This window comes from Nycticebus coucang, chromosome 3 (genome assembly GCF_027406575.1).
Source record: "Nycticebus coucang isolate mNycCou1 chromosome 3, mNycCou1.pri, whole genome shotgun sequence".
NCBI lineage: Eukaryota > Metazoa > Chordata > Mammalia > Primates > Lorisidae > Nycticebus > Nycticebus coucang.
Window position 1 is genome coordinate 8,557,366 of NC_069782.1, and position 24,489 is coordinate 8,581,854.

The 24,489-nt window shown below is 50.3% G+C and overlaps 1 protein-coding gene across 1 annotated transcript in view; it reads right to left on the minus strand.

Annotated features, from left to right (window-relative positions):
* Positions 1–13,607: 13,607 nt before the first annotated feature.
* The window catches only part of LOC128582394 (protein FAM83F-like), a 35,033-nt gene continuing 24,151 nt past the window's right edge, over positions 13,608–24,489 (minus strand). The window contains exons 2-5 of the mRNA XM_053586301.1: positions 22,952–23,119; positions 22,259–22,380; positions 20,565–21,253; positions 13,608–13,917 (exon numbers count right to left, since the gene is read on the minus strand). Of these exons, the coding sequence (XP_053442276.1) occupies positions 13,868–13,917; positions 20,565–21,253; positions 22,259–22,380; positions 22,952–23,119 (1,029 nt within the window). The 3' untranslated portion in view covers positions 13,608–13,867. The remainder of the gene's footprint in view (positions 13,918–20,564; positions 21,254–22,258; positions 22,381–22,951; positions 23,120–24,489) is intronic.

Below are 24,489 nucleotides of genomic sequence, written 5' to 3' on the forward strand. Positions count from 1 at the left end.
TCCCCCAAAACCACAACACAAACACTCGGGGGCCCGCCCAGAGTCCCCACTTCATTGGCCGCAGGAAGGATGCTTCGGGCTTTCACTGGTTCGTTTTTGTGCCCGTCAAGCTGCTGTTCCGCCCCTCCAAGTCCTCGCCGCTGCCGTCTCCCCTCATTGGTTAAGTGCTTCCCGTTTGACTAACTAGGATTGGCTGAGCTGCCTGCGCCAATCATGCAGGGACACACCCCCTCAGCATCCCAGAGGCCGCTTCCTCGGTCGCGGGCTGGGAGACGCGAAGGGGAAACTAGAGCATAATGGCGGCTGAGTTTGCTTGGCGCAACCATTGTCTTTCTCCTTTTCTCAGCTCATTAGTGCCTCGCCCCGGCGCTGTTTCTCCTAAGCTCCCCTTTCCATCCAATACTGCCTAATAACGGAATCTATAAGTCCCGGCTCCTTGATTTATCCCCTCCAAAGTGCTGAGTGTGGGCTGGTTGTGCGTCATTGGACTGTTAGGATGTCACTTCCAGGTCAAATCTTAGAACTATTGGTGGAACTGCAAGAAAGCCCGTCCAACAACAAGGGCTAACGCCATTGGTGTGCCTCCACTGAGTCCTTTCCTGGCACATCATTGGGCAAATAGATGCGTCAGTTAGATCCAGATTCACTGTGCTGGAGTTGTTTATTGGCGATTGAGGTCAACTCTGGTTATTTGGCCAGTAGTTGATAATAATAGTGACTACCGTTCTTTGCACTCCTACTTTGTGCCAAGTACTGGGCTGAGTTCTTTACAGAAACTCTCTGGTTCAACTTAAACGTTTTCCATGTGAAAAAAAATTACTCATTTTTACATGTAAGAAACTAAGGCTCCAGAGACGCTAGGTAACTTGCACAAGGTCATCCAGATAGAAAGTAGTTGGTGGGCTTGGCATTTGGTCCTAGGTCTTTCTGACCGCAAAGCCTTCATTCATTTTCCTTTCCCTCGGTTCACAATTGTACCTGTCAGCCAACCTAACATCTTAAAAATGTTCCATTCGCAACAAGGTCCTCAATCAGTTTCTGGAAGTTACGTTGTTTGGTTTTGAGTATGGAGAGGTTGTCACTACCTCCGCTGTGTCCTCCCCAGAACTCATTCCTCTACATGGTAAATTAAACAATCTTGGTATTTCCTGACCAGAAACTCATCACACTACACCTACATTCACTTTTTCAGCTTTATTAATGGACATTTTCACCATCCCTGTGTGCCAAGCCCACCCACCACCCCCAACCCCCTGACCATCTATCTCCAATTAATTTTCTGAAGAGAGTTCTCAAGATCCAGAAACAATGAGAACATAGCGTTTAAAGAGAGATAAAGAATAAATCGCCTTAGAAATGAATAATTTATTGCAAGCAAAGGGAACAGCCCTTCAGCTATTGGAAAGCTTCCAGGGTAGCTGATGCTGAGCAAGACTGTGCTCCTGGCTGGAGGCCACTGGGTTCTTTCTCTGTGGCAGCTTTCATTGAAGTAAATCGGACATTCAGCCAAGGGAGGGCAGGATGCTTAGGACCCACTGCCAGAGTGCCAGCCCTGAGCCTTTGGGACCAAAATGAGCTCCAGGAGCACAGTGCTGGACTCTAGCCCACATTCCATCTTGGGTAATTAACATTTTACCATCTCAAATCCCCAACCCCTGTAGCTTCAGTGGGATCACCGCCCTTGTTTCACTTCCTGATCCAAGCTGTTGTGTAACCTCCCTGGCACTGCTTTAATAATAAAACAACCATTGTAACATGGTAACAATGCTCAACACTTGGCGACTTTCAGCAGATGAAGCCAAGCTATTTCACAAAAATCAATTAAGAGTAAATGGCATGGTATTCCTAGGGCAACTGCAAGAAGAGATTATGAGTCAAATTCTACTAAAGGTCCTAAATCCTTACAAGTCTGTGTACATACCCCATATTAGCATTCCAATATTAGGGTCCTTATCTTCATAGTTGGTTATTTGCACCCCTATTTTAGTTCTTAAACTAGTGTTTGTTTGTTTGTTGTTTTTTTTTATAGAGACAGAGTCTCACTTTATCGCCCTCGGTAGAGTGTAGTGGCGGCACAGCTTACAGCAACCTCCAACTCCTGGGCTTAGGTGATTCTCTTGCCTTAGCCTCCCAAGCAGTCAGGACTACAGGAACCCACCACAACACCTGGCTATTTTTTGTTGCAGTTTGGCTGGGGCCAGGTTTGAACCTGCCTCCCTCGGTGTATGGGGCCAGTGCCCTACCCACTGAGTTACAGGTGCCACTCAAATAGTGTTTGGTTTTATACATGTAGTTAATTGTTGGATACATCCCAGTTATCTAAGTTCCTTGAAGTAGATGGTTTCTTTTTCATCTTTGTATCCCTTACATAGTTCTGATCAAATAAATAATTATTCAGTAAATATTTAGGGAGCATGTCTGGCACTTTCCTAAAGTACAAAGGCTATGTAGATAAATAAGGCACTTTCTCTGCCTTCAAGGATTTCAGTCTAGGCCAGGTGTGGTGGCTCATGCCTGTAATCTTAGCACTCTGGGAGGCCGAGGTGGGTGCATTGCTTGAACTCAGGAGTACAAGACCAGCCTGAGCAAGAGTGAAACCCCGTCTCTACTAAAAATAGAAAAATTAGCTAGGCATTGTGTTGCATGCCTATAGTCCCAGATACTCAAGAGGCTGAGGCAACAGGATTGCTCAAACCTAAGAGTTTGAGATTGTTGTGAACTATGATAATGCCATGGCACCCTACCTTGGGTGACAGTGAGACTGACTTTTTCTTTTCTTTTGAGACAGAGTCTCACTTGTCACCCTTGGTAGAGTGCCGTGGCATCATAGCTCACAGCAACCTCCAACTCTTGGGCTCCAGTGATTCTCTTGCCTCAGCCTCCCGAGTATCTGGGACTACAGGTGCCTGCCACAACACCTGGCTATTTTTAGAGACGGGGTCTCACTCTTGCTCAGGCTGGTCTCGAACCTGTGAGCTCAGGCAATCCACTCACCGCAGCCTCTCAGAATGCTAGGATTACAAGCGTGAGTCACTGCACCAGGCCGAGACTCTGTCTTAAAAAAGAAAAACTCAGTCTAGTAGGGATGGCTACGAGATAATCCCAGTGCAGTGCTGAAGCAAGTCTCCCCTGGAAGCACATGGAAGTGACATGATCTCAATCTATAAGAAAAACTAAAGGATGAATAATGGTTAGCGAGGCTGGAAACTGGTGATGTGCAATGACCTGCAGTGTTTGCTATCTGGGGACAGGGAGCAGGATAGCAGTAACCCAGGAGTGGCCAAAGCCTGATCTTGTTATCATCTTTGTCCTTGAAGGCCTTCAGCTATTTGTCCACTCCACCTCATTGTGCTTTCTTGCCCTGGGAGAAAGCAGAAAGGCTGAAACCTGCTGTGTTTGCCCACTTGAAAATAAGTAATTTCCGATTATCATGGCTATTTTTCTGATAGTAAAAGGAACATTGAGTGAATATAACATTCACTCAACTCAGTATACCATCCTATATTTCAGACAATATGGAAAGTTATAAAGTAGAAAGCAAAAGCTTCCCACAGTCCCACTGCGATAGCCAACCACTTTTAAGGAGAATGTCTTCCCAGACTTTTTTGTGAATAGATCCACACATGGATCTCTTTTTCCAACAAACAGTGGGAGGTGGTTCTGGGTCTTGTCTGGACTCTGAGAGCTCTCATTACTCACTACTACAGCTTTGGATGGAACCTGTCCTCACTTTCTATACTAAGAGGAAGGAAGCCAATCAATCAAATATTTATTGTAGAGAAGGAGAGTTTCAAATTCCTGCTGTGACAGGACTCTGGGGGTTTGCTTAGCCTGGCGTGAATGTGGAGTCAGTAAATGGGGTGACAGTCTCTGCACAGAAGGGCTCACATATTTGCTTTGGTGGCTGTGGAGTTGACCTATGCTCTAAGAAGGCAGCCCAGGGTAGAGAATGATATGCGAGGGAGCTCTCCTATGCTCTCTTTCTCATTTCCTCTCTGCATGCTACTTGGGGAAAATATTTTTCTGTTTGTTTGTTCCAACCCACCCAGCCTTGAGAGTAAAAAGACTCATTAAGCCCTGCACACTTCCATGCAGGCCAAGTGCACTATGTTCTTGGAGCGCTATGCTATTCTTAGAGCTCTATATGTGGTTTTCTATACAGTTGGCTTTTGCTGGAGGGGAAGGCAGATTTAATGAGTGATAGCAGCCTTGGACAGCTACCAAAAGTGCTCCAAGCCATCCCAAGCAACAGGCCTTCCTTTTTTCCCTTGAGAGATTGCGCTGTGATCTCTGCCCTTGGCCTGGACAACATCCAAGGCAACAGGAATTTTTGTGAACTATCCTGCAATGACCCACAAGCTTGAGGTGGTATAGCCAGCTGAATCTGCTCCAGTTATGATTTCTGTGACACAAGAGAACTCCCTCCTCCCTTTGCATTGGCCTCCCATTCTTATGAGGCATTTGGAAGTGTTTGTAAAGCATTTTCCAATTCTTGAAGCTTATAACAATGGGACGATCCCTGTAAAGGAATCTAATCCAAAAGACCAGGGGACACGGTGACAGCTGATACTGCTCACTTGGCAGTAGGCGTGGCCATCACTAAAGACCAAGAGCCAGTGGTGGGGAGCTCTCTACAGAGTGCCAATTACAAGAACATGCTCAAAAGCGTTTATTACAGTCCGTGTAACAAAGCCCTTGAGATATGTGCTGACTACTTCTAAATCACCTCTCATTTTTTATCACCACTCTTCCTGAAAAGCTACTTAGTTAAGGAGCACACACTGGACCCCTCCTGTGTACTGGCCAATGCTAGACACACAGGAGGAGGTTAACAAGAGAACTGGGAGATGTGATTGTTAATAATAACTACCCTTTCATGGACACTTGCTGTGTGTCAGACATTGTATTGAGGGCTTTACAAGGATCATAATAGTTAATGTTCCTAGCAACTGTGGTTATCCCCATTTTTCTATGGAGAAAAATAGAGGCACTGAAGGGGTGACTAACGTGCCCTGGGTAACAGATGGTAACACCACATAGTTGAACCCAGGCAATCTGACTCTTACCCATGCTGCTACATTGCCCTGAGATGTCTACCTCCAGACCTCACAGGGCAGCTGGGAAGACAACCAGCCCCCAATGAACTGTTGCCCTTACAACCTTTATTATCCAACCCCACCCCTTTTCCCTAAAAACTCAGGGAAAGAAGTACACCTCTCCCTGGCAAAATTGTAGCCACTGGTGGTCCTTTCCTCCCCATCCCAATCGTGACCTGGTTTTCCTCCACCCCTTTCAAATAACCTCCTTCCTTCTTTCCCTTTTTTCTCTATTTCCTGAACTTGGTTTCTTGCATAATGACCTGTGGCCATCTCCACGGTCAGCAGTGCTCCTTCATTCTTCAAACCTGGCTTGTAGCGTTAGCTCTCTACTGAAACTCATTTCTCTAAACTCATCTATAACCTTTTTGTGGCCAAGCTCCAAGAGACTTTCTCAGTCCTTGTTTCCATGGCTTCTTCACTTCGTTTTACTCTGAGGATTTTGCTTCCTAAAATAGCCAGCTTTCCTCCTACCTCTACAACTGTTCATGCTCTTTTTCCTATCATTTCTTTCTCTGAGTTCCTGCAAAGGAGTCTGTCTGCTCCTCTCTCCTTATGTTGCCTTCTGGGGCTGGTGGCGGGTGGCGGCCGCGATGGGAGCTGGGTCATTATCCTGCTTTCACCTTTAAGATTACAATTTTCGTCTCTCTCCAGCCTTCATTCTGCAGCCCATTTGGTGCATGATTTTGCATAAGTCACGTAAACTATCTGAGCTTCACTTTCTTCATTTCTAAAACGATCATATTGTTCATCACTTTCTTCATTTCTAAAACGATCATTTCAATCATATTTGTTATTCTTGACTCTAAGATAATGACACAACTTAACATTTTAAACATGCTATGGTAAGAATGGCTACATAATTTGTAGGGCTCGGGGCAAAATGAAAGCAATGGGTTTCCTCATTCAAAGGTTGCATGTCCGTAAAGCCAGCCCTAGTGCCAGCCTCTGTTCTAAGCATTTTATGTGTATTAACTTATCCAATCCTCAGAACAACTTTATCCAGTAGATAGAGATGAAGAAACCAAGGTTTTTAAATGGATGAAGGTGCCCAGTGAAGGAAAAATGGTTCTTACTTAGGGACCCCTAAGCAGGGCCATTCACAATTCTTCCTCAGAGACTTTGTCCTGAATGCAGCTTCCTTCTTTCCCAGCACCCAAGTCTGTTTTTTTCAAAGCTCAGTTCAAGCCCTTCCTCCTCTTTTAAGGGGCTTCTGGAGCAGAAGCACATCTCTCTCTCCCTTGAAGATTTTCTCAGTGCCCTGTGTAAAGCCAGACCCACCCCCACCTGGTCTTAGGAGTTCTCACTTGCCTTCTCGAGGCTCAGTGTTAACCCATCCTACAAAGCTAGAGGAAAACATCTTCAAACTTTCTCTATATTCTGAAAACAGCTTGCTTCATACGCTCTCAGCCACCAGACGGGAGGGCGAAAACAATATATGAGTCTTCACTTCTCCTGGATGAAAAAAGGTCTGTCCTGGCCCAGACCTTTCCCTGGAATTTCTTGCCTCTCCTCCCCTCCCCCATACACTCCTCAGGTGTTAGCTTGGAGATCATTTCCTCCTCCAGGAAGCCTTCCCTGACCTCTGCCTCCAGCTTCCAGATTTAAATGCCTCCCTGGGCTTTCACACGTCCTGTGCTTTCCCACTATAACACCTGCTTTCTGGTGGGAAGGTCCACCTTCCCAACCAGGTTATGAAAATCTTGAGGGCAGAGATCAGGTCTGTCTTATCACAGTGCCTGAGACACAGTAGGTTCAGTATATGTGTCTGAACAAATGAATGAATGAGCAAAAGTTAATATTAAATAAATGCAGTTTAAAACTCTAGGCTCCTTTGATGAGAATATTTCAGATTGTATATAAAACCCATACATTGTACCCCTTGATTGCACTAATGTACACAGCTATGATTTAACAATAAAAATAAATAAATAAAAATAAATAAAAAAATTCTCTTAGAAATGGAAAATCAAAAAAAAAAAAATACCTCTAGGCTCTTGACCAGGTAAGGTGTCTTGTGCCTGTGATTCTAGCACTTTTGGGGGCCAAGGCAGGAGGATCACTTGAGACCAGGTATGGAAAACTAGCCTGGGAAGCATAGTCAGATACCATCTCTTAAAAAAAAAAAATCAGGTATGATAGTATGCACTGGTAGTGCCAGCTACTTGAAGGCTGAGGCAGGAGGATTACTTGAGCCCAAGAGTTTGAGGTTGCAGTGAGCTATGCTGATGCCACTGCACTCCAGCCTGGACAACAGAGCAAGACCCTGTCTCTAACACAAATACAGAAAACAAAGCCTCTGGGCTCTTGCATGCACCTCAGAACAGGGCTGGGTACCTGATGGGTACTTATGAAATAGGTGAAAACCAACAACTCCAGACTTTCTGGTCAGGTTTAGTGGCAGCAGTCTGGTCTCAGGAGTGGGACTAGTGGGATTCTTGACAGAACAATGACAAAATACAGATGATAGTTGAGAGTCCATGTTGGGAGCAGAGATACTCAGATGTCCTTGGCCTGAGGTCAGCAAGCTAGAATTTGGGGGCTGAATCTAACTCACTGATTTTTGGCACAGTCTATGAGCTAAGAATAGTTGTCATTTTTTTAATAATTGAAAACAATTAGAAGAAGAATAATACTCATGACACATGAAAATGAGATTCAAATTTCAGTATCCACAAAGTTTCAGAACACAGCCCCAGCCACTCACTCACGTCCTGTCTATGGAGGCTTTAGTGCTACACCGAATGTCTGCAAAGCCTAGAATATTTCTGTTCTGGCCTTTACACGAAGTGCTTGCATACCCCTTGCCTCCACCACCTATCTAACCCAGAGAAGGACGGACACATGCTACCAGCCAGCCACAAGGTGTCAGCCTTTCGCCACCATGCTTCCAGCCACTCGGCTCCCCTGTAAGAAGTTCTGAGGCACGACGTAGGCGCATCCCCAGTCCAGCTGGGGAGATGATGGGGCACTAATCCCTAGTGTATAAAGCTAGAGGGCAGATAGGGAGGACCCGGATTCTAAATGGAGGGTGCAGGACTGGCTGGGGATGCCTGGAGTCTTTGCACAAGGTTGGCAGGCTTCTCCGGACCCATTCCGTTTCTTTAGTTTAGGTTTTATTTGTATTTTACATACAAAGGATTCTCCACACAAAATTCAATTGTTTATCTCTTTTGCACAACCAGATAAGACCTTGGCCCTTGTTCTGAGATGGGGATGGACCTGGGCAAGGCCAGCTCACAGACGGCATCTCTGGCCTTGAAACTCTAGCCCTGTGTGTCAGCTGCTCAACATGAAGGTGGCAAATATACAGGGAGGGAGCAGGGGAGAGAATCCAGGAAAGAACTCCTGTGCGTCACCCTGCTCCTTTTGCTTTGCACTCACCCCCAGCCTCAGGAGAACAGTTCCAAGATCATCCCCATTTGACACACAAGGAGACCGAAGTTGAAGTTCTGGAAGTAAAACTGTTTGTGGGGGTTATTAGCGGTTCAGTGGCAGAGTCGGGATTCCAGCCTGCACCTGCCCATTCTAAAGCCTGTCCTTTCTCCACCACGTGCCCCTACCAAGATCACAACAAGCAACACGCAGCCATGATGCCTTAAGACCATAAGCACCACCAGCACCTTTCCTGCTCACCATGTATCCCCAGGTCTGGTGCCATACATATCCCTCAAATGTACAAATGTCAGAAAGTGTTGCTTCCTGACAACACTTTTCCTTGTCCAGTCACCTAACTTCCAGGACACATCCGGAAAGATACGAACCAGGGAGTCAAAGCCACAGCAGGAAATAAGAATCACAAGGATGTTCTTTGCACACGGTGGGCACTACTGGCCTCCTGACCTCCTTTGCCTCTTGCTCCTTTCCTCCTCCAGGCTCCCATGCACTTGTGGCATCTATGGCAGGTCCTAGCCTGTCTTCTATTATGTGAAGCTGCTTTTTAATGGCTGCAGGCAATGCCCTAACTTCTAGCCACTTTTCTGGATGAAAACTTGTTTGCAGCTGGCTGTCACTTGGAGAGGCCATGGAGTGTAATGAAAGTGCTCTGGGCTGGTCCAGATAACTGGGTTCTAGTCCTTCTCATGACTCCTTGGGTAACTTTGGACAAATTTCCTCACTTCAAGGTCCCTTACCTCATCTCATTTTTATAGCCTTTTGAAAGGAAGTGTGCAGAGAAGAGAGGTCATCCCTGAACAGCTAGAGGCTTGGGGCCTGGGTATCACCTACTCTGGAGGACCTGGGAGAAGACCCTCCACTTAGGACCTGCAATGAAGGGAGAGGCCTTCTTAGGAAAAGGATTAGATCAGGAGGGATTTTTGATAAACCCAATCCTTAGGGAATTAAACAGCACACAGCAGAATCCTATTTGGCTTCCTGTACCAGCAGTCAGGAAGACAGAAAGGTCATAATCACTTCTGGAATCTCTGACACCGCCCACTTATTAACCTGGCTTATTCTCTGTATTGAGTAGCTGTCAAGTCTTCAATCACTTAAAAAACAGGTATTAGGTATATATCATAGTTACCAACAGTGGGCCAGACTGATGAGGTCCTGCGCTCACAGAGGCTGGTCTCCAGGGAAGCTTAGGGACAGATGGGGACTCACCATGTCAGACAGCAGTACATGGCCCCTAGAAGCCAGTCCGTCCTCTGTCTGTAGCTAGAAGGGCAGAAGCTTCAAGGGAGGAGTAAGAAATTCAGGCTGCCTAACTTCGTGAGACTTTGGGGCCGATTTTGCAATTATTCAGCTCAAGAACACTCTCATGTATGTGCCTGCCACTTCCTGCCCTTATCCTCACCCAACCTTGGTCTGGTCCAACTCTCTGAGCCCAGGGTGCCTGTTCTTCAGCATGCCTCCTGCCTCTGGAACAGCAGTGCAGATGATCAGTGACAGCCACGGGGGCCTTTGGGCAGGGAGGGATGAGTGTGGCACACCGCCAGATGATAAACTATATCCACAGCACGTGGCAGGGCTAATTAGCTGCTAGGAGGCTCTCTCGATGTTCACTCAGAATGTGGTCATGACAGTCAGATGGCAATCCCTGCCTGGCCTGATTAGAGTGTGGAAGGCTCTCTGCTGTTAGCCCTGCTGCTTTGGAAGGTGGGGCCACTGCTGGGCACACACAGGCATGTCCAATTGTGCTTCCCATGCAGGACATGGCTGAGACTGAAGGAAGGGGAACAGATTGGGAGAAAACCTGACAGGGAGCTGAGCAGGGTAAGGCAGATGCATGCACATAAACACACCTGTTCTGGGGAGCACAAGGCAGTAACTAGAACAGAGATGGAAGATGCTACTACATCTGTCCCAGAAAGCAATGTTTCAGGCAAGTCGGCCACCCTCGTTGGGCCAAAGCACTGCATCCGAGACCCCCTGTGCAGGGTGCACAGGAACACTTCAAAGCAGCAGTCTGTGCAAGCCTCAAGGTGAGGGCTGCACAGCAGGGCCAGCGAGCTCAGGTAGGATCTCTAGGGGACATTTAGTAACAAGTAGAGACATTTTTGGTTGTCTCAATCTGAAGGGGTGCTACGTAGTAGGTTGAGGCCAGGGATGTTGCTAAACATCCTACAATGCTCGCGACAGTCTTTGCCACTGGGATTTTGTGTCACTATAGGGCTAAAACCCTGGGCTCAAGGAGCAGGCTGGATCTGCATTTTATGGGATACAGGATTTTGGGAAAGCTGTACACCTCCTCATCTGAAAAGTGGGGACGATACAACCGGCATTGCTCACCACACAACTCTACCAGGCACACTTCCCACATACACAGGGAAACTGCTACTGTGCAAAGGGCTCTTTCTAGAGCTTTTCTTACTTTAAAACCTGCATGTGACTAAAACAGCTAGCACAGTAAATGACATTTAGTAGGAACTCAATAGATGAAAAAGAAAAAAGCAATGCAGTAGTTTTAAAAAAAAAACACAAACCACTTCTCCTCTCTGGCCAACTTCTTCCCTATCTCTAGGCCTCATTTTTTTTTTTTTTTGGTCTAGCCTTTCTGTAAAGTTCTCTATAGGCACAGGGAATGATGTTAGCAGAGGCTGCCTTGAAAACATACTCTGACCTGCAGGACAGACAGCCAAAGGAGATGGGAAGTGACAAATCTCAAGGGACAGCCTCTCAGCCCCATGTAGGAGTCTTGTGCTTCCTGCTTTGAGCGGGCAGAAGCCAGGACAGCCACCCAGAGGGCTCGCAGGGAGAGGGGCCTTGCCAAAGAGCTGCACCAGTTCTAAAACTCACCCTACAAAAGCTGGACTCAAAGTGAGGCAGAAGCTTGGGGGGAGGAAGGAGCCCTGCCAGACCCCAGGCCTGAGTGCAGCTCTATCCTGTTCTGCCAAGAGCCCTTACTGCATCACCAGCCCTGTTGAAGCTGCTGTGCAGGGACCAAGGGCATGATCCACGCTTGAACTTGCCATCCAACTGGGAAGGCCAGATGTACCCTTGAGATTTGACGAGTAAGAATATTTCACAAAGTGCGTGCAAGTGCTGGAACAGAGGGCAGATGCACTCAAAGCTGAGACGCCAAGAGGCAGAACAGAGTGGGCCGGTGCTTAGGCAGACAAGCAAACATTAAGAGCTGCATTTTAACTGACTTCAACATCCTCAGCAATCTGTGGACTACAGTCTCTTTCTCAAACATCTTGGAGCTGGAGGGGGCCAGAGACTGTCCTTTCCAAACCTCCATAAGGATGAGGATGCTGAGGATGGCAAAGGAGGACCACCTGCCTGGGAGGTCCTGTTGCACAGGCCCACTCTTCCCATTACACTCAGCTGCTTCCTCTTTAGCATATGGTCTCTCCTTCGTTTCTATCAAGAAAGTGAGAAAAATCCCATCTTGGCACCTGGAGAAACTAAGGCAGAAAAGGAAGGCCTGGCTCAAGTCTGCAGTGATTTGGAACTTCTTATCGGCAATCCTCCTAGATTAAGTGCCAGGGCAAGGGAAGGACCTGGGCTTCTCTCATGGGAGAGGCATGAGAAGCCCTAGGCTGACTTGCTTAGAAGTTGGTCCCTTCCTTAAGTCTCCTCCCTTGTCCAGGGAGGGATCCAGCCTCTACACAGAGGGTGAAGTCTTTTCCCCACTGTAATTTATGCATCTTATGTCTCATGCCTTTAAGGCAACCACTTGGAGCTCAAGTATAACTCCCCCACACCTCCATGTCACCTCTCTCCCTTCCCTATCCCCTAGAACAAGCTCACAAGACACTGTCAGGCCTTGATGTCTAAGGAATCACTTCCCAGAAGTGTTCAATCCTCACAAACACTCTGAGAGGTGGGTCAGAGTCCCTTCCCCCACCTATTAGGGCTGGCTCAGGCTTTCCCTCCCTTTCCCCTCCCCACTGCCAGAGCCCCAAAGCTTCTCAGTGCCTGCCCTGTGCTGCCCCCACCAGCATATCCCCTTTTCTTGCCTCTCACATCAGTGGCCTTGCAGACATCTGTGCCCCTCCCCCAGGTGCTGGTGATGTCCTTTGGCTTTTCAGAAGAAAAAGAGTATAGGAGTTTAGCTCCGAGGTCAGAGGCTGAGGAAAGCTGCCATGTGACTCTCGTGGGCACTTGGGACTTCTGCTTCCCAAAGCTCTGACCCTCTGTCACCCTGCCCACAGGGCCCCCTGAGTCTGCAATTTCTTCTCCTAGGCCCCCTCCAGTCCCCACATGGGGAGGGGGCAGTGTGGGAGTGTCTACTGGTTGCCCTGGCCCAGCATCATGGCAATCAGGCAGCCCTGCTTGGGGGGCTAAGGTTCCTAAATGTGGCCTCATTTCTGCAGGAGGCTAAGGCTAGTCTGGGGCTGAGATGAAACAGGAGAAGCCCTGGCTGGTGAAGGGGACTGAGGACCATCTGAGGGGCAGGGAAAGAGGCAAAGGCTCCTTAGGGAGCACATGGGACACAGCCTCCCTCATCCCCCCTCCCCCTGATCAATATCCCCTGCCTTAGGCTGCAAACCAAGATATGCTGAGGGAGGCACAGTCCAGGTAAAAGCACTATAAGAGCCCCACATAGGCTTACAACAGGCAAAGCCAAGGAGGCCTGGGTCACTCAGGCCAAGATGGCCAACGTGGCACAGAGGGAAAGGAGGCTTCAGTATGAAGGCTCTCAGAATGGCAATGTCAAATTCTGCCACTGGCGGGGGGAGGCTGAGGCATATTCCCCTCAAACCATTCAGAGTCTAGTGCAGAAGCCTGCAGGGACCCAGCTACAAAGGCCATAGAAGCCAGTGCCCCAGCTGTCCCAGCTGCCTCTTACACCTTGAGTTCAGAGGCTAGAGCAAAGCTGGAACTCAGGGTCTGTGGCTTAGAACCCTGTCCTCTTCTCTTTTATTCCACCGGTTTTTGGGGGAGGGGGGACTAAAAGCACCAGGAAGCACAGGTAAGGAGAAGCCAGGGCACTAGGGTTACCCTGGAGACTCCATCCTGATAAGGTTCAAAGACATTCTCTTGCCCCATCTAGGGACCTGCAGGGCAAGGCTAGCCCAGCAGAGGGAGGGTCAGGCAGGCATAAAGGACAGAGGACACTGGTCAGGCTTCTGCTTCATGTAAACAAGGTGGCAGTGACCCCTTCCCAGCCACCAACAGTCTGGTAGAGGTGTGTGATTGTCTGGAGATGCTTCGGTCCCTCCTATTTGGGATTCAGGTCCCGGAGGCCAGGAGAGAGGCTGCAGGGCAGGAGGCCAGTCAGAGTCTGATGTGCAAACTTGTACAGCATGCAACATGCGCTCTCCACAGCCCAGGACACGACAGGTGGGCATCCACAGGTGCTTCCCACCACATCCTGTGGCTCAGGAAATCACGCAGTTGCTGGACTTGGTGGCACTTTGACTTGTTTTACCTGTGGAGACAAGGGGCACAGGCAGAGAAGGGGGTGAGTGAGCACTCAGTAGGTTTGCCTCCAGCCCCATCCTGTGAACCGTCCACATCTCAGATGTGGGTCCTGGGCTTACTGTCTCCCTCCCAATCTGCTGATCTGGCAACCAGGCCAGTAGGGCACCTAGGAATACAAAAGGAAAGACTCTTTCTGCCCCGGCAGCCTCAGCAGGACCCCACTGGTAGGGATAACAAGGGGGCTGCCTTCCCCTGACCAGAGGGTGAGGCTGGGGGAAGGATTCAGACTCTAGAACCAAAGACAATCTGCGAGTTCGTCTTGCCAAGAGGCTGTTCACGAGCAGCTGATGTCACAGGCAGCATCACAGCTCCCAAAGCAGGACCATAGTCCCCTCCAGTGCTCGTCATGCTGGCCATACCATGAACCAGGTGCCATTTGCCCTTTTCTACAGCTGAGGGCAGGGGACACATAGCTCCCAGAGCCGGTGAGTAGCAGTGCCAGGAGCTGGTCTTGCCAATCCAGTGTCAGCTCCTTCAGTCCCAGCTGCCTGTGTTGGAAGAAACGCCTGCGCCTCAGGAAGGGTCAGGAGCACTAACCAAGAGCCCGGCGCTAAGGGGGAGACAGTTAGGGGACAGTTTGAAGGGAGAGGACAGAGAGGACACACTGCACTAAGGGGGGAGAAAGTGTCTTTCTTTCAGTCCAGAGACGCATATTTCTCCTCTTCCCCAGGCCTCTACTTGCCCTTCCTTTGCGGCCTCAGGGTGAGGCCACCTGACTCTCTGACAGGAGGAGGGGGCATTGCGAGGCAGACCTGACCCCCCGGCCTACAAATTGGAGCCAGTGCCCTTCGACTGCTGGCTGCCTTCTCCCCTAGTGGAAGCCACTCGTGTTATTTCCTGCCAGTCACCTTCCACAGCAAGGGCTGGCGGTCTTCCTGGTGCTCACACCACCTCCCTGTATCACTTCAGTTGTGAATTCATCACGGTGGCGTCTGCCTCCTCTCCTGGGCTATGTACAGGGCTGGACTGGGAGCCCTAGTTACGGCAGCGCCTGCCCCCTTGAGGCCCTGCTCATGCCCGTCATTGGCACTCGGTAACCATGTGGTCTTATCTGGGCCAGACTGAACTAACTCCTCAGGACTTCCTACAAATCTGGTTGAGCCTTCCTTCTCAGCGCTGCCTGAGACTTGGGTAGGAGACTGCCCAGAAGGAGGTGAGAGGGGAGACTGATGGCTGTGCCAGAAGGGCTTGAGCAGCCAAGGATCTAGGGGTTCACCTTCCTGGTGCCGCTGAGGCCCTTGTCTGGTTCAGCATTGCTAAAGCGATTAAATTCTGCCATCTTAGAGCCCTCACTGATGCAATGGACACCTCCGCCCCCATTTCCTTTCCTTAGGGGCTTATTTTACATGCTTGGCCTACTAAGCAGATGTCTGGTCCCTCCCCAGAGGTGGCAGCATTTTGGAGCAGGTAAGCAAAGCAATCTCCAGATCTTGAAGCAGGGGAAGAAGCTGGGAAGCAGCATAGCTCTGTGGGGTAGAGGCGGCAGGGTGGAGGAGCCTGCTTCCCAGGCCTGCACTCTGCCCAGCTCCTTCCTGGAGAGGGCTAGGATAGGCTGGGGAAGAGCCTGTCTTCATCAGAACATGCCCCCACTATTTTATAGGGCTAGATGAAAGCTGGGAGAGAGAACTGATACTCAGAATTCATTTCCACGCCTCTGACAGAGAACTTGGTTTGAGGAAAAATTCTCTGTGTCCAGAGTGCTCATGTGCTGGAAGCCTACTGCATGGCAGGGGAATCAGCCCTGCTAAGGTCAACGGGGAGGAAAACATCAATGGCCAACAAACCTTTTTTTTTCTTTTTTCTTTCTTTCTTTTTTTTTTTAACAAAGTGTGTGTGGCATGAGTATGGGTGGCCCAAAGAAAACTAACGAGAGAGTCAAGCTTCAAAGCGGGGTCAGCAGCCTGGGCAATATCAAGACCCCGCCTCTGCAAAAAATAAAAATAGCTAACCTTGTCTCAAAATACAAAAGAGGATGGCTAAGCTAGAGGTGAGGCTGCAAACACTGACCAGCGGGAGGAGGGGGCTGTGTAATGTTGACAGCGGCAGGATGTGTCAACATCCTGGTGGGGGGAAAGACAGACGGGGGCACCCAAGGCCTGCAGTCAGTTATGTTTGAAGGCCAGCAAGGTGGTACAGGTGAGAGGAAGGCAAGCGATACCCAAAAGGAAGGATTTGAGGACAATCGGTTCTATCTTCCAGTATGTGTCAGGGCTTCACCTTCCCTTCATCTAGAAGATTCTTCCCCTGGATGTCCACGAGGGGCTCTCTCTCCATTCTGGTCTCTGCTCCAGGGCCCCTTTGTCAGAGAGGCCTTCTTTAGGCACCCTTTCTAAAAGTCCCAGTCACTCTCTGCCCCATCCTGCTCTCTCCCCAGAGCAGGAACTTTGTTCATTCTATTCTGCTGTCCCAGGAACTCAAAACAGTGCCTAGCACAGAGCAGACATTTCATAGATAGATACTTATTGAATAAAATGAACAAGTGGGCAATGGCAAGCTATATAAGGGTTTAGAGCAATGCTAATACCATAACAATGGCAGCAACAGCAGATACCAACCGGGTGAGGTGCATACCCTCACTCACCTAGTACCTCCCTGAGATGGTGATGTCTGCCCTGGGCAGGCCCAAGAGAAACTAGAGGGATAGAGGGATTATGATGTCTGACAATAAGAATGAGGACAGCTGCCTCTTCTCTGCAGCTGAGTGGGGTCAGTCACTCAGAGGACACTCACTCTGCTCCCCTCACCTGCATCATGTGAAGAGAAGCCCTGACCCCTGCTGGTGATGGGACTCAGGTTTACCAGATCAGACTACAGCTTCTGAACACTGTGCTCCTCAGGGCTATACTGAATTTTGAACCTTGACTTGATGAGATAGTCCTGAGTAGACTGACCCAGAACTAGGACTTACAGGTCCTTAGGACACCCTGAAGCTAGGAGGCACTTCCCCAAAATTCCATCCTGGACAAGGACCCAGATTTCCAGGAGAGAGATCTGAGACCCCCAGCTCCCAGGTGTTACATAGGAGAGCCTGAAGTCCTCAAATCCAGTAGCCCAGCGATTACAGCTCTATTGAGCTTGACCACACTGCCAGCCAGGTTAGCCCATCCACGTGTGAATCAGGGGAAGCTAGGAGAGTTCGGGAAAGGCACTGTCACTGTATATCACCTCACAGAACTCAGGAGAGGTAATGATCTTCTAGGGTGCCAGGGGAAGGGCCGATCTTATGTCCAGGCCTCTGACTCTTCCCAACTGTCTGCAAAGATGTAGGGAAATGATGCCAGTCCTAACCTGGAGACAGCCAGGATGCTCTGAAGAGGGCCTGGAGGCAGAAGACCACACTTCCCTGTCCTCACTGTGTGACCATGGACAAGAGGTTGCCTCTCTGTACTTCAGGTGTCTCGTTTGTGAGGTGCTGTCATCAGGCACGATGGCTGAGAGGATGACGCCAGTCCTGTGTGACAGCACATAGTGAGAGCACCTCCCTGAGGGGACCTTGTGGTGTTTCAGGCACAGCACCTAGAATCTCCTCCCCTAGCCTGGCAGTACCCTGGGAGCAGGGTCTCGTCTGCATCAATGTTGCTGTAAAGTCTACAGGCCCGAAGACCCCCCGACTGGAGAACTACATTGGAAAATCAGGGCCATTGTTTATTTGTATTTTCTGGTTTTTAATGAAGCTCCCCACTGCCTGTTGCTCCCTGAGGTTCGGGATCTCTGACCCAGAGAGCCTGGGGAGGGCTGTCAGGTGGGCACTCAGCTTGCAGCAAGCACAGGAAGCAGGGTCCAGAGGCGGCAAAAGGCACCAGCTTCAGCCACTAGAGGGAGCTGCAAGCCTTCCAACCTCTGGGCAGGTCCCCAGCTGGATCCCAGTCCCAAAGGAAGCTATTTCATAAGGTTCTCCCAAGGGCCACACCTGGGTTTATAGAAATCTGCATGCTGTTTGACAACTATATACTTCTTATCAAGCAATTTCACAGGCTGTCAGTTCTTAGCTTTTTCTGTTTTCGTCTCTGATGACAGAACATGTCATCAACCCAGGTTCTCCCTTGATAAGAGGGTAGCAGAGAAAGAATGAAGAGTCAGAATCTCAACTCCAGGGGCCCTCAGAAACCCTTCCCCCGGCTGGCTCAACCCCTCTTCTCCCAGATGAGGAAACAGCCCCTGGGAGGGGGGCAGGTCATGTCCTGAGTGAGAGCCCCTGATAGCTGTGCTGGGCTCTATATGCTCACTGCGGGAAGGGAAGGGGCCTCCTCCTGGGATGGGCCCACTGATAGATAGAGCTAAAGTACTCTCTAGTTCCAGCTGGGAGCCTCACTCTGCCGCTGGGCGCTCATCTTCTCACACAGGCGGTCCACATGAGGGGAGGCACCAAAACAGCCCACTGGGGCCCATGTCTGGGAGGCTGAGGCCATGAGAAAGGGCCTTCCAGGAGAGGGGCCCAACTTCTCCCTGCCTATGGGGGGGAGGGAAGAGTAGGGACAGGAAAGGTCTCTCTAGAGAGCTTGAATCTCAGGGCTGCAGGGAGGGACGCCCAGCCAGGTGGGCAGAGGCTATGCTGGAGGGAGCCTCCATGTGTTTCTCCAAAGGGGTGGAGAGGGCAGAGGGTGATGGCCCTGGGCATCAGATGCTCTGGAGAGGAGCGCCCCTAGGGTGCAGTCAAGGCTGCATGGCCAGCTCTGGGCACCATCTGCAGACACTAGAGAGCAGCATGGTGGCAGCGACCACACAAGTTGTCCAGGCAGGGCACCCCAATACAGAGAGACACACTGAAGGCAGCAGGAAGGGACAAGACAATGGGCCTGTTTCCATGGAAACACCACCTTGGGGTGAGGGGCTGAAGGAAGAGAAAGCTCCCACTTTACTTCCAGTTAGGACCTGGGAATCGGTCCTTCTTGCTGTGGAGCTTGCCCCTGCCCCCCCTTCCTGCCAGGTTTTCACCATGGCAACCCTCCTCTACACCAGAGGTGCAGAGCAGTAGTAGCATCTGGTGCTGTGGGGGCCAGGGAGCCCAGGAGGAATGGGGGACGGAGCCAGCCACCCTCCCTGACAGGACATAGTCCTGGGTCTAGGCCTGGGTTTGAATCCTGGCTCTGCTACCATTTCCTGTGCCCTAGGATAGCTTAATTCACCTCTCAGGGCTTTTGCCTGCCATCTCTGTGTTTGCAGGTTGCTGTGAGGGCTGAGGGCAGAGAGAACCCATGCAGGACCCAGCAGGTGGGCTGCTGAGTCAGTGTTTCCAGGCCAAATGAAGGGAGGTAAAGCACTGGTGAGGAATTCAGGCCTGTTCTAACTTTAAGAAGCAAATTTCCTGAGCATGGACTGAGTGAGCCAGGGTCTGTAGCAGGCGCTGGACAATCAGCAGAGGGGAAGATGGTTGTGGTTCCTATTCTCAGGCTACTTATGATCAGGCCAAAACTGGTGCTGCAGGGAACATTGGAGTCTTGGAGCCCTCAGGCTGCCCCAATTGAGACCTTGGGCCCTGACATCACCTGTGTGGCCAAGCCAGGGACCCCAGTTCTCATTGCTGCAAAGCCCCACAGCCACATGGGAACAAACACTGACACAGAGACCCCTCTGACTCAGCGATGTTGAGAGGAGAAAGTCATTACTGCAGGCCTGGCTGTCACCACCAGCCTCCTCAAAGGCCACCCTGGAGATTGCTCTGGAGCAAGAGATAAAGGTAGGGGCTGTCAGGGGTCCCACTGAGACTGACTTTCTAGAACAATCTCTCCTAAAGGGTGAGGAGCAGACAAACTCATCAGACAGACACTTGGACAAACCAAACTATTTACCATAGAAATAGGAAAGTGGGTCAGGGCACTGGTGGGGCACAGGTGAGGGTGAGGGTGAGGTGTGTTTGACCAGGTGAAATCCTGATGACAGGTGATCTGAAAAGGAGCAAGGCTTCTTAGAAAGAGCCCTTGACACTGAGCCTTAGCCATGCCCCCCGGCTGTGCTGGGCCTCCATTTCTTCATTTACAAAGGAGCAACTTTCTTTTTTTTTTGTAGAGACAGAGTCTCACTTTACTGCCCTCGGGTAAAGTGCTGTGGCTCACACGGCTCACAGCAACCTCTAACTCTTGGGCTTACGCGATTCTCTTGCCTCAGCCTCCCAAGCAGCTGGGACTACAGGCGCCCGCCACAACGCCCGGCTATTTTTTGTTGCAGTTTGGCCGGGGCTGGGTTTAAACCCGCCACCCTCGGCATATGGGGCCGGCGCCCTACTCACTGAGCCACAGGCGCCGCCCAAAGGAGCAACTTTCTAAGCTTACTTTATTTACTTGAGTTACCATGAGGGCCAATCTGAATAGAAGTACCAATAAAAGCTTCAGACTACTGCATGCCCAGCATTATAATGGGCACTTTATAGCCTCAGAACAGCTGGGCAAGGTGGGCATCATTCTCCCCTTTCAGGGAAGAAACCAACTCAGAACTGCAGTGACTTTCCCAAGGCCACAAGGCCAGAGCCAGAATACATCCAAGAGCCCTCTGACCCCAGAGCTCCTGCCCTCTGAGGATATGAGGCTGTGCTCTTTGATAGGGCCAGATGCAGGGTGGGAGGCCCGGGAGGTGCTGACCCGAGAGAAGAGGGCTCACCTGGGATGTCGGTGCTGGAACTCTCATTGGGCCTCTTCCCCATCAGAAACGGCACTTCGGCGAAGTTCTCTGTGGAGAGGGAGGCGGCCATGCCGTTGGATGCTGCGGGCCTCTTGGCCCGTCGGCTGAAGAACCTGCTGCCGAAGCAGCGCTTAACTTCCTTGGCTGGGGCGGCCTCTCCATTGGCAGCTTCTCCCATGCCATTTCGGGTAGTTGCCTCCTGGGATTTGGGTTTCAGGTCTATGTGCATACGAGAGACCACCCTGCCATCCTTCCGGCTCAGCTCTCCTGTGGGGAGGGGATCCACGGGGGGCAGCACCTGCTCTATAGTAACCAGGTCATCCAGGAAGCTCTCCAGGCGCCGGGCCGACTCACCACCGCCTCCACCCTCCTCCTGCCGCTCTGGGTTGCTGCTGGCTTCCCGCTGTTGCCGGGCGGCCCAGCGCATCATCTCGCCCGGTGGGTGGCGGCTGCCGGACACCAAGGCATACTTGGGGTTGATAAGCTTGCGAGCCACAGTGGAGGAGTAGTTGAGGCCCAGTCTGCCCGCCAGGCCCAGGTGCCGGTACAGGTCCACCTCCTCAGAGATGGCGTACAGCTCCCGGAACTCTACATCGAAGGGCTCCACGTGCTGCCCTGTCAGGAGGAGGAGGAGGTTCCTATCCACGGAGGAGGAACTCCAGGTGAACCTGAGAGCAGGGGGACAGAAAAGCAAGACACATGTGCCCAAGCCTCTCCTGCCCTGTGGGCAGCCACCTCAACCTGCACTGCCCCTGCCTGATGTTCACAGCCCCCAGACCCCTCGCTGCCCGTGGGAGGTGCCTCTGGGCTTCTGTGCTGGACTGCTTTCCCTCCACCACCCCAAACCCTCCCTTTCTCCAGATCTGGGCCTCGAATGCAGAAAGCAGGCAGCGGATGCAAGGAAGGGCTTGAGACATCAGGCTTGGGCTCACACGAGGCATGTACCTGGGTGTGCCATGAAAAGTGGAGCTCACGGGACACCTGGCCCAGAGCAGCTTGGAGCAGCTACATCCAACATTTAGCTCAGTACCCTGCACAAACACACACTTAATAAATAGTAGCTGCACCTACCACTATTATTATTATCCCATTTTTATTGGTTCTTTTTTGAATTTTTAGAGCACTTAGTATGTGCAAAGCCTACTCTTTAAAGAAAAATGAAAAACAAAAACAAAATCCAATCTTTCACTATCTAAGGGGACTCATGCCTTTTATTAATTGTTTTGTGTACTTGGGTCTCTCTTCTCCTGGGCTAAATTTTAACTTACTTAGAGGGCAGAAACTATACAAATGTAGTCTCTTGTGTTTCTGGTAATTTACTGTTTAAATCAAAATTCTAGAGACATTCCTGCCACACCCCTGCAGGTCTTTCCCAGTTCTGGTCCATTCTACTTCCTGCTTGTCCCATTCACCAACTAACCTCAAAATGCAATTAGTTGCAACTGGACCATGAAAAGTAGACAGTGCAAGTGCCAGTAAGAGTTCATTCTATTTCTAGAATAATCCATCAACCAGAAATTTTGAGGGAGGGGACTAAGCAGGAAGCTATTCTTTGCCATTGGATCAAACAATACCTAAAACTCATGACTGTGGAGGCTCCAGTCTGGCATTCTCCTGAATAGCTGCCATGAACAAAGGCCATCCAGGCCCTTCCCTGACCTGGCCCGACTCACCTGTAAGATCCAGTGGCTACTTTGTCACCATCCACCATCAGGAACCTTGATGACAGGGTCCCCTTGACTTTTCCCATGGGCATGTAGAAGCCGATGCCTGTCACGGAGCGGACACGGATGTTCTGTTGAGAAGAGGAGAAGGGCCCTGACACCCAGCTAGGGCGGGCCTAGGAGGTTCCGTGCCAAGTCTTTGCTTCAGCAGGGGAAGAGTCAGCTTGTCCACAGGCCCTGTCTACTGACTCCTGCCTTCACTAGAGTCTCTGCTTCCTACAGCCTTACATATAAAACCCTCTTTGGCGAGCAGGAGGAAGTCCCCAAATCTTGCTTTGGGCATGAACAAGCCCAGGGTGGTTCCTTCCTGTTCCCAAAGCTCCCCAGAAGAGAACCACAGCCCTAACTTTGAACCTGACAGTGAAGTTGGTGACTCTGGAGGCTTGAGCACCCCAGGACTGGGTCAGAGCTGACTCCTTCAGCCTCAGCAACCTTGGGATAAAATTTAAGCGGGGCATGTCATTTAGGGGGAATCAGTTCATAAGCTAAGGCTTTGGACAGAAGGAAAGGGCTTGAGATCTTGACATTCACCTCTGCCTTTGAACTGGGGAAGAGACATAAAAGGAGCCAGAGGAAGGGGCAGGGGAAGCCTCTGTCTCCTCTCCTGCCCACCTCCACACCCATCCCAGTGGTGCTACTTACCCGAATACGGAAGTCAGTGAGTTGCAGGCCTTGACACATCTCCAGGAAATACTTCACTCCTGCCTCGTCCAGGATGATATATACTGGGACCCGGCGCTTAGAGGAGGCATCCACAATGTCTTGGAAGATATCACCATCAGTGAAGAGGTCCATGACTACAGCAATAACCTAGATAGCGATGGGCACTGGTGAGGCACATTGTGACAGAGACCCCCCCACACCCTGAAAGGACCAGCTCACCCTGCGATAATGGTGGCCAAGGGTCAAAAATCTCCACCTGCACCATTCCTGGGTCTCCCCACCTCTACCCACCTCTGAGCATATCTGAACCCAGGAGATGGGCCTGGAGGTGCAGACAATGCTGCTTGAACTTCACCCTGGACAGAACCCCACTTCCCCACCCTGGGGATTTTCCAGCAGCTCTTCCAAAGCCATAACAGGGGAGATCTAGAAGGCTCAGGAAAGTTGCTCCTGGTACTCTAGGGAAACAAATAAGCATAAGGAGATGTCATCGCTGAGATGCAAGGGACGAGCTTGTTTTCACAAGTCACAGATCTGCTCAAACATCACTTTCTCAGCAGGGTGCTTTCATCTCCCTGTAGCTATGTGAAGCCCTGTGCTTCCCTATGCAGAGGTCTGGGCAGAGTTCCAGTAGGTTCGGATTCCCTGGCCTCCAGGTGTCCATCCCATCTCACCCCGTCTTCAAATCAAGGTCACTGCTCAGGACCCCTCATTTTCAAAAGTCAGTCTTGATTACCCACCACAGAAGGTGAGGCCTTTTGCAGCCTGGGGCAGATCCACCCTCTGACCTTAGCTGCCTCCATTCTCCTACCCACACCATCCTCTGCTCCAGCCATAAGATTTTTCTCAGTAGCTCCAAATATTGTGCACGTGATGCAGAGCAAAGGGCCTTGGCTTTGGGGTTGGAGAGATCTAGTTTTAACCTTGGGGTTTAACCTTAGATCCACTGCTTTCTGTTTAACGTGACCTTAGCAAGTTGCTTAACTTTAATGAGCCTGTTTCCTCATTTGCAAAGTGAGGATGCTGATACTTTGCACATTTGCTCTGAGGATTAGGGACAATGTCCGTAGAGGCTCAAGACACAATGCCTGGAGTATAGTCAATGCAGCGGCTGGAAAGTTCAGGGAGCCTGAATGCTGTTGTAGTTGAAAGTACAGACCTTGAAGTCAGGCAGGCAGGCTTTGGACACCTCAATGGCCTGCCCAGGCTTCTTTGGCAGTAAAATGGAGCTAATTATCTGCACCTGTCTCAGAGGATTGTTGTAAGGATTTAATGACCCGAACCAGTTAAGTATGGAACCAGCGCCTGGCATGTGGTAAGTTCAATAAGGCCCAGTCACCGTCACCAGCGTCACCTTCACAAACATTCTCTGCCATTACCCCTGCCTCACAAGCCTGCCTGACCCCTACATCCATACAATATCACAGAAAGTTCTTCCCAGTTCTTACACTTTGAGAAAGGGAAAAAAAAGCTTTTTATCTGAGGAATCCAAGTACCTTTAAATTGTCAGACCCAGA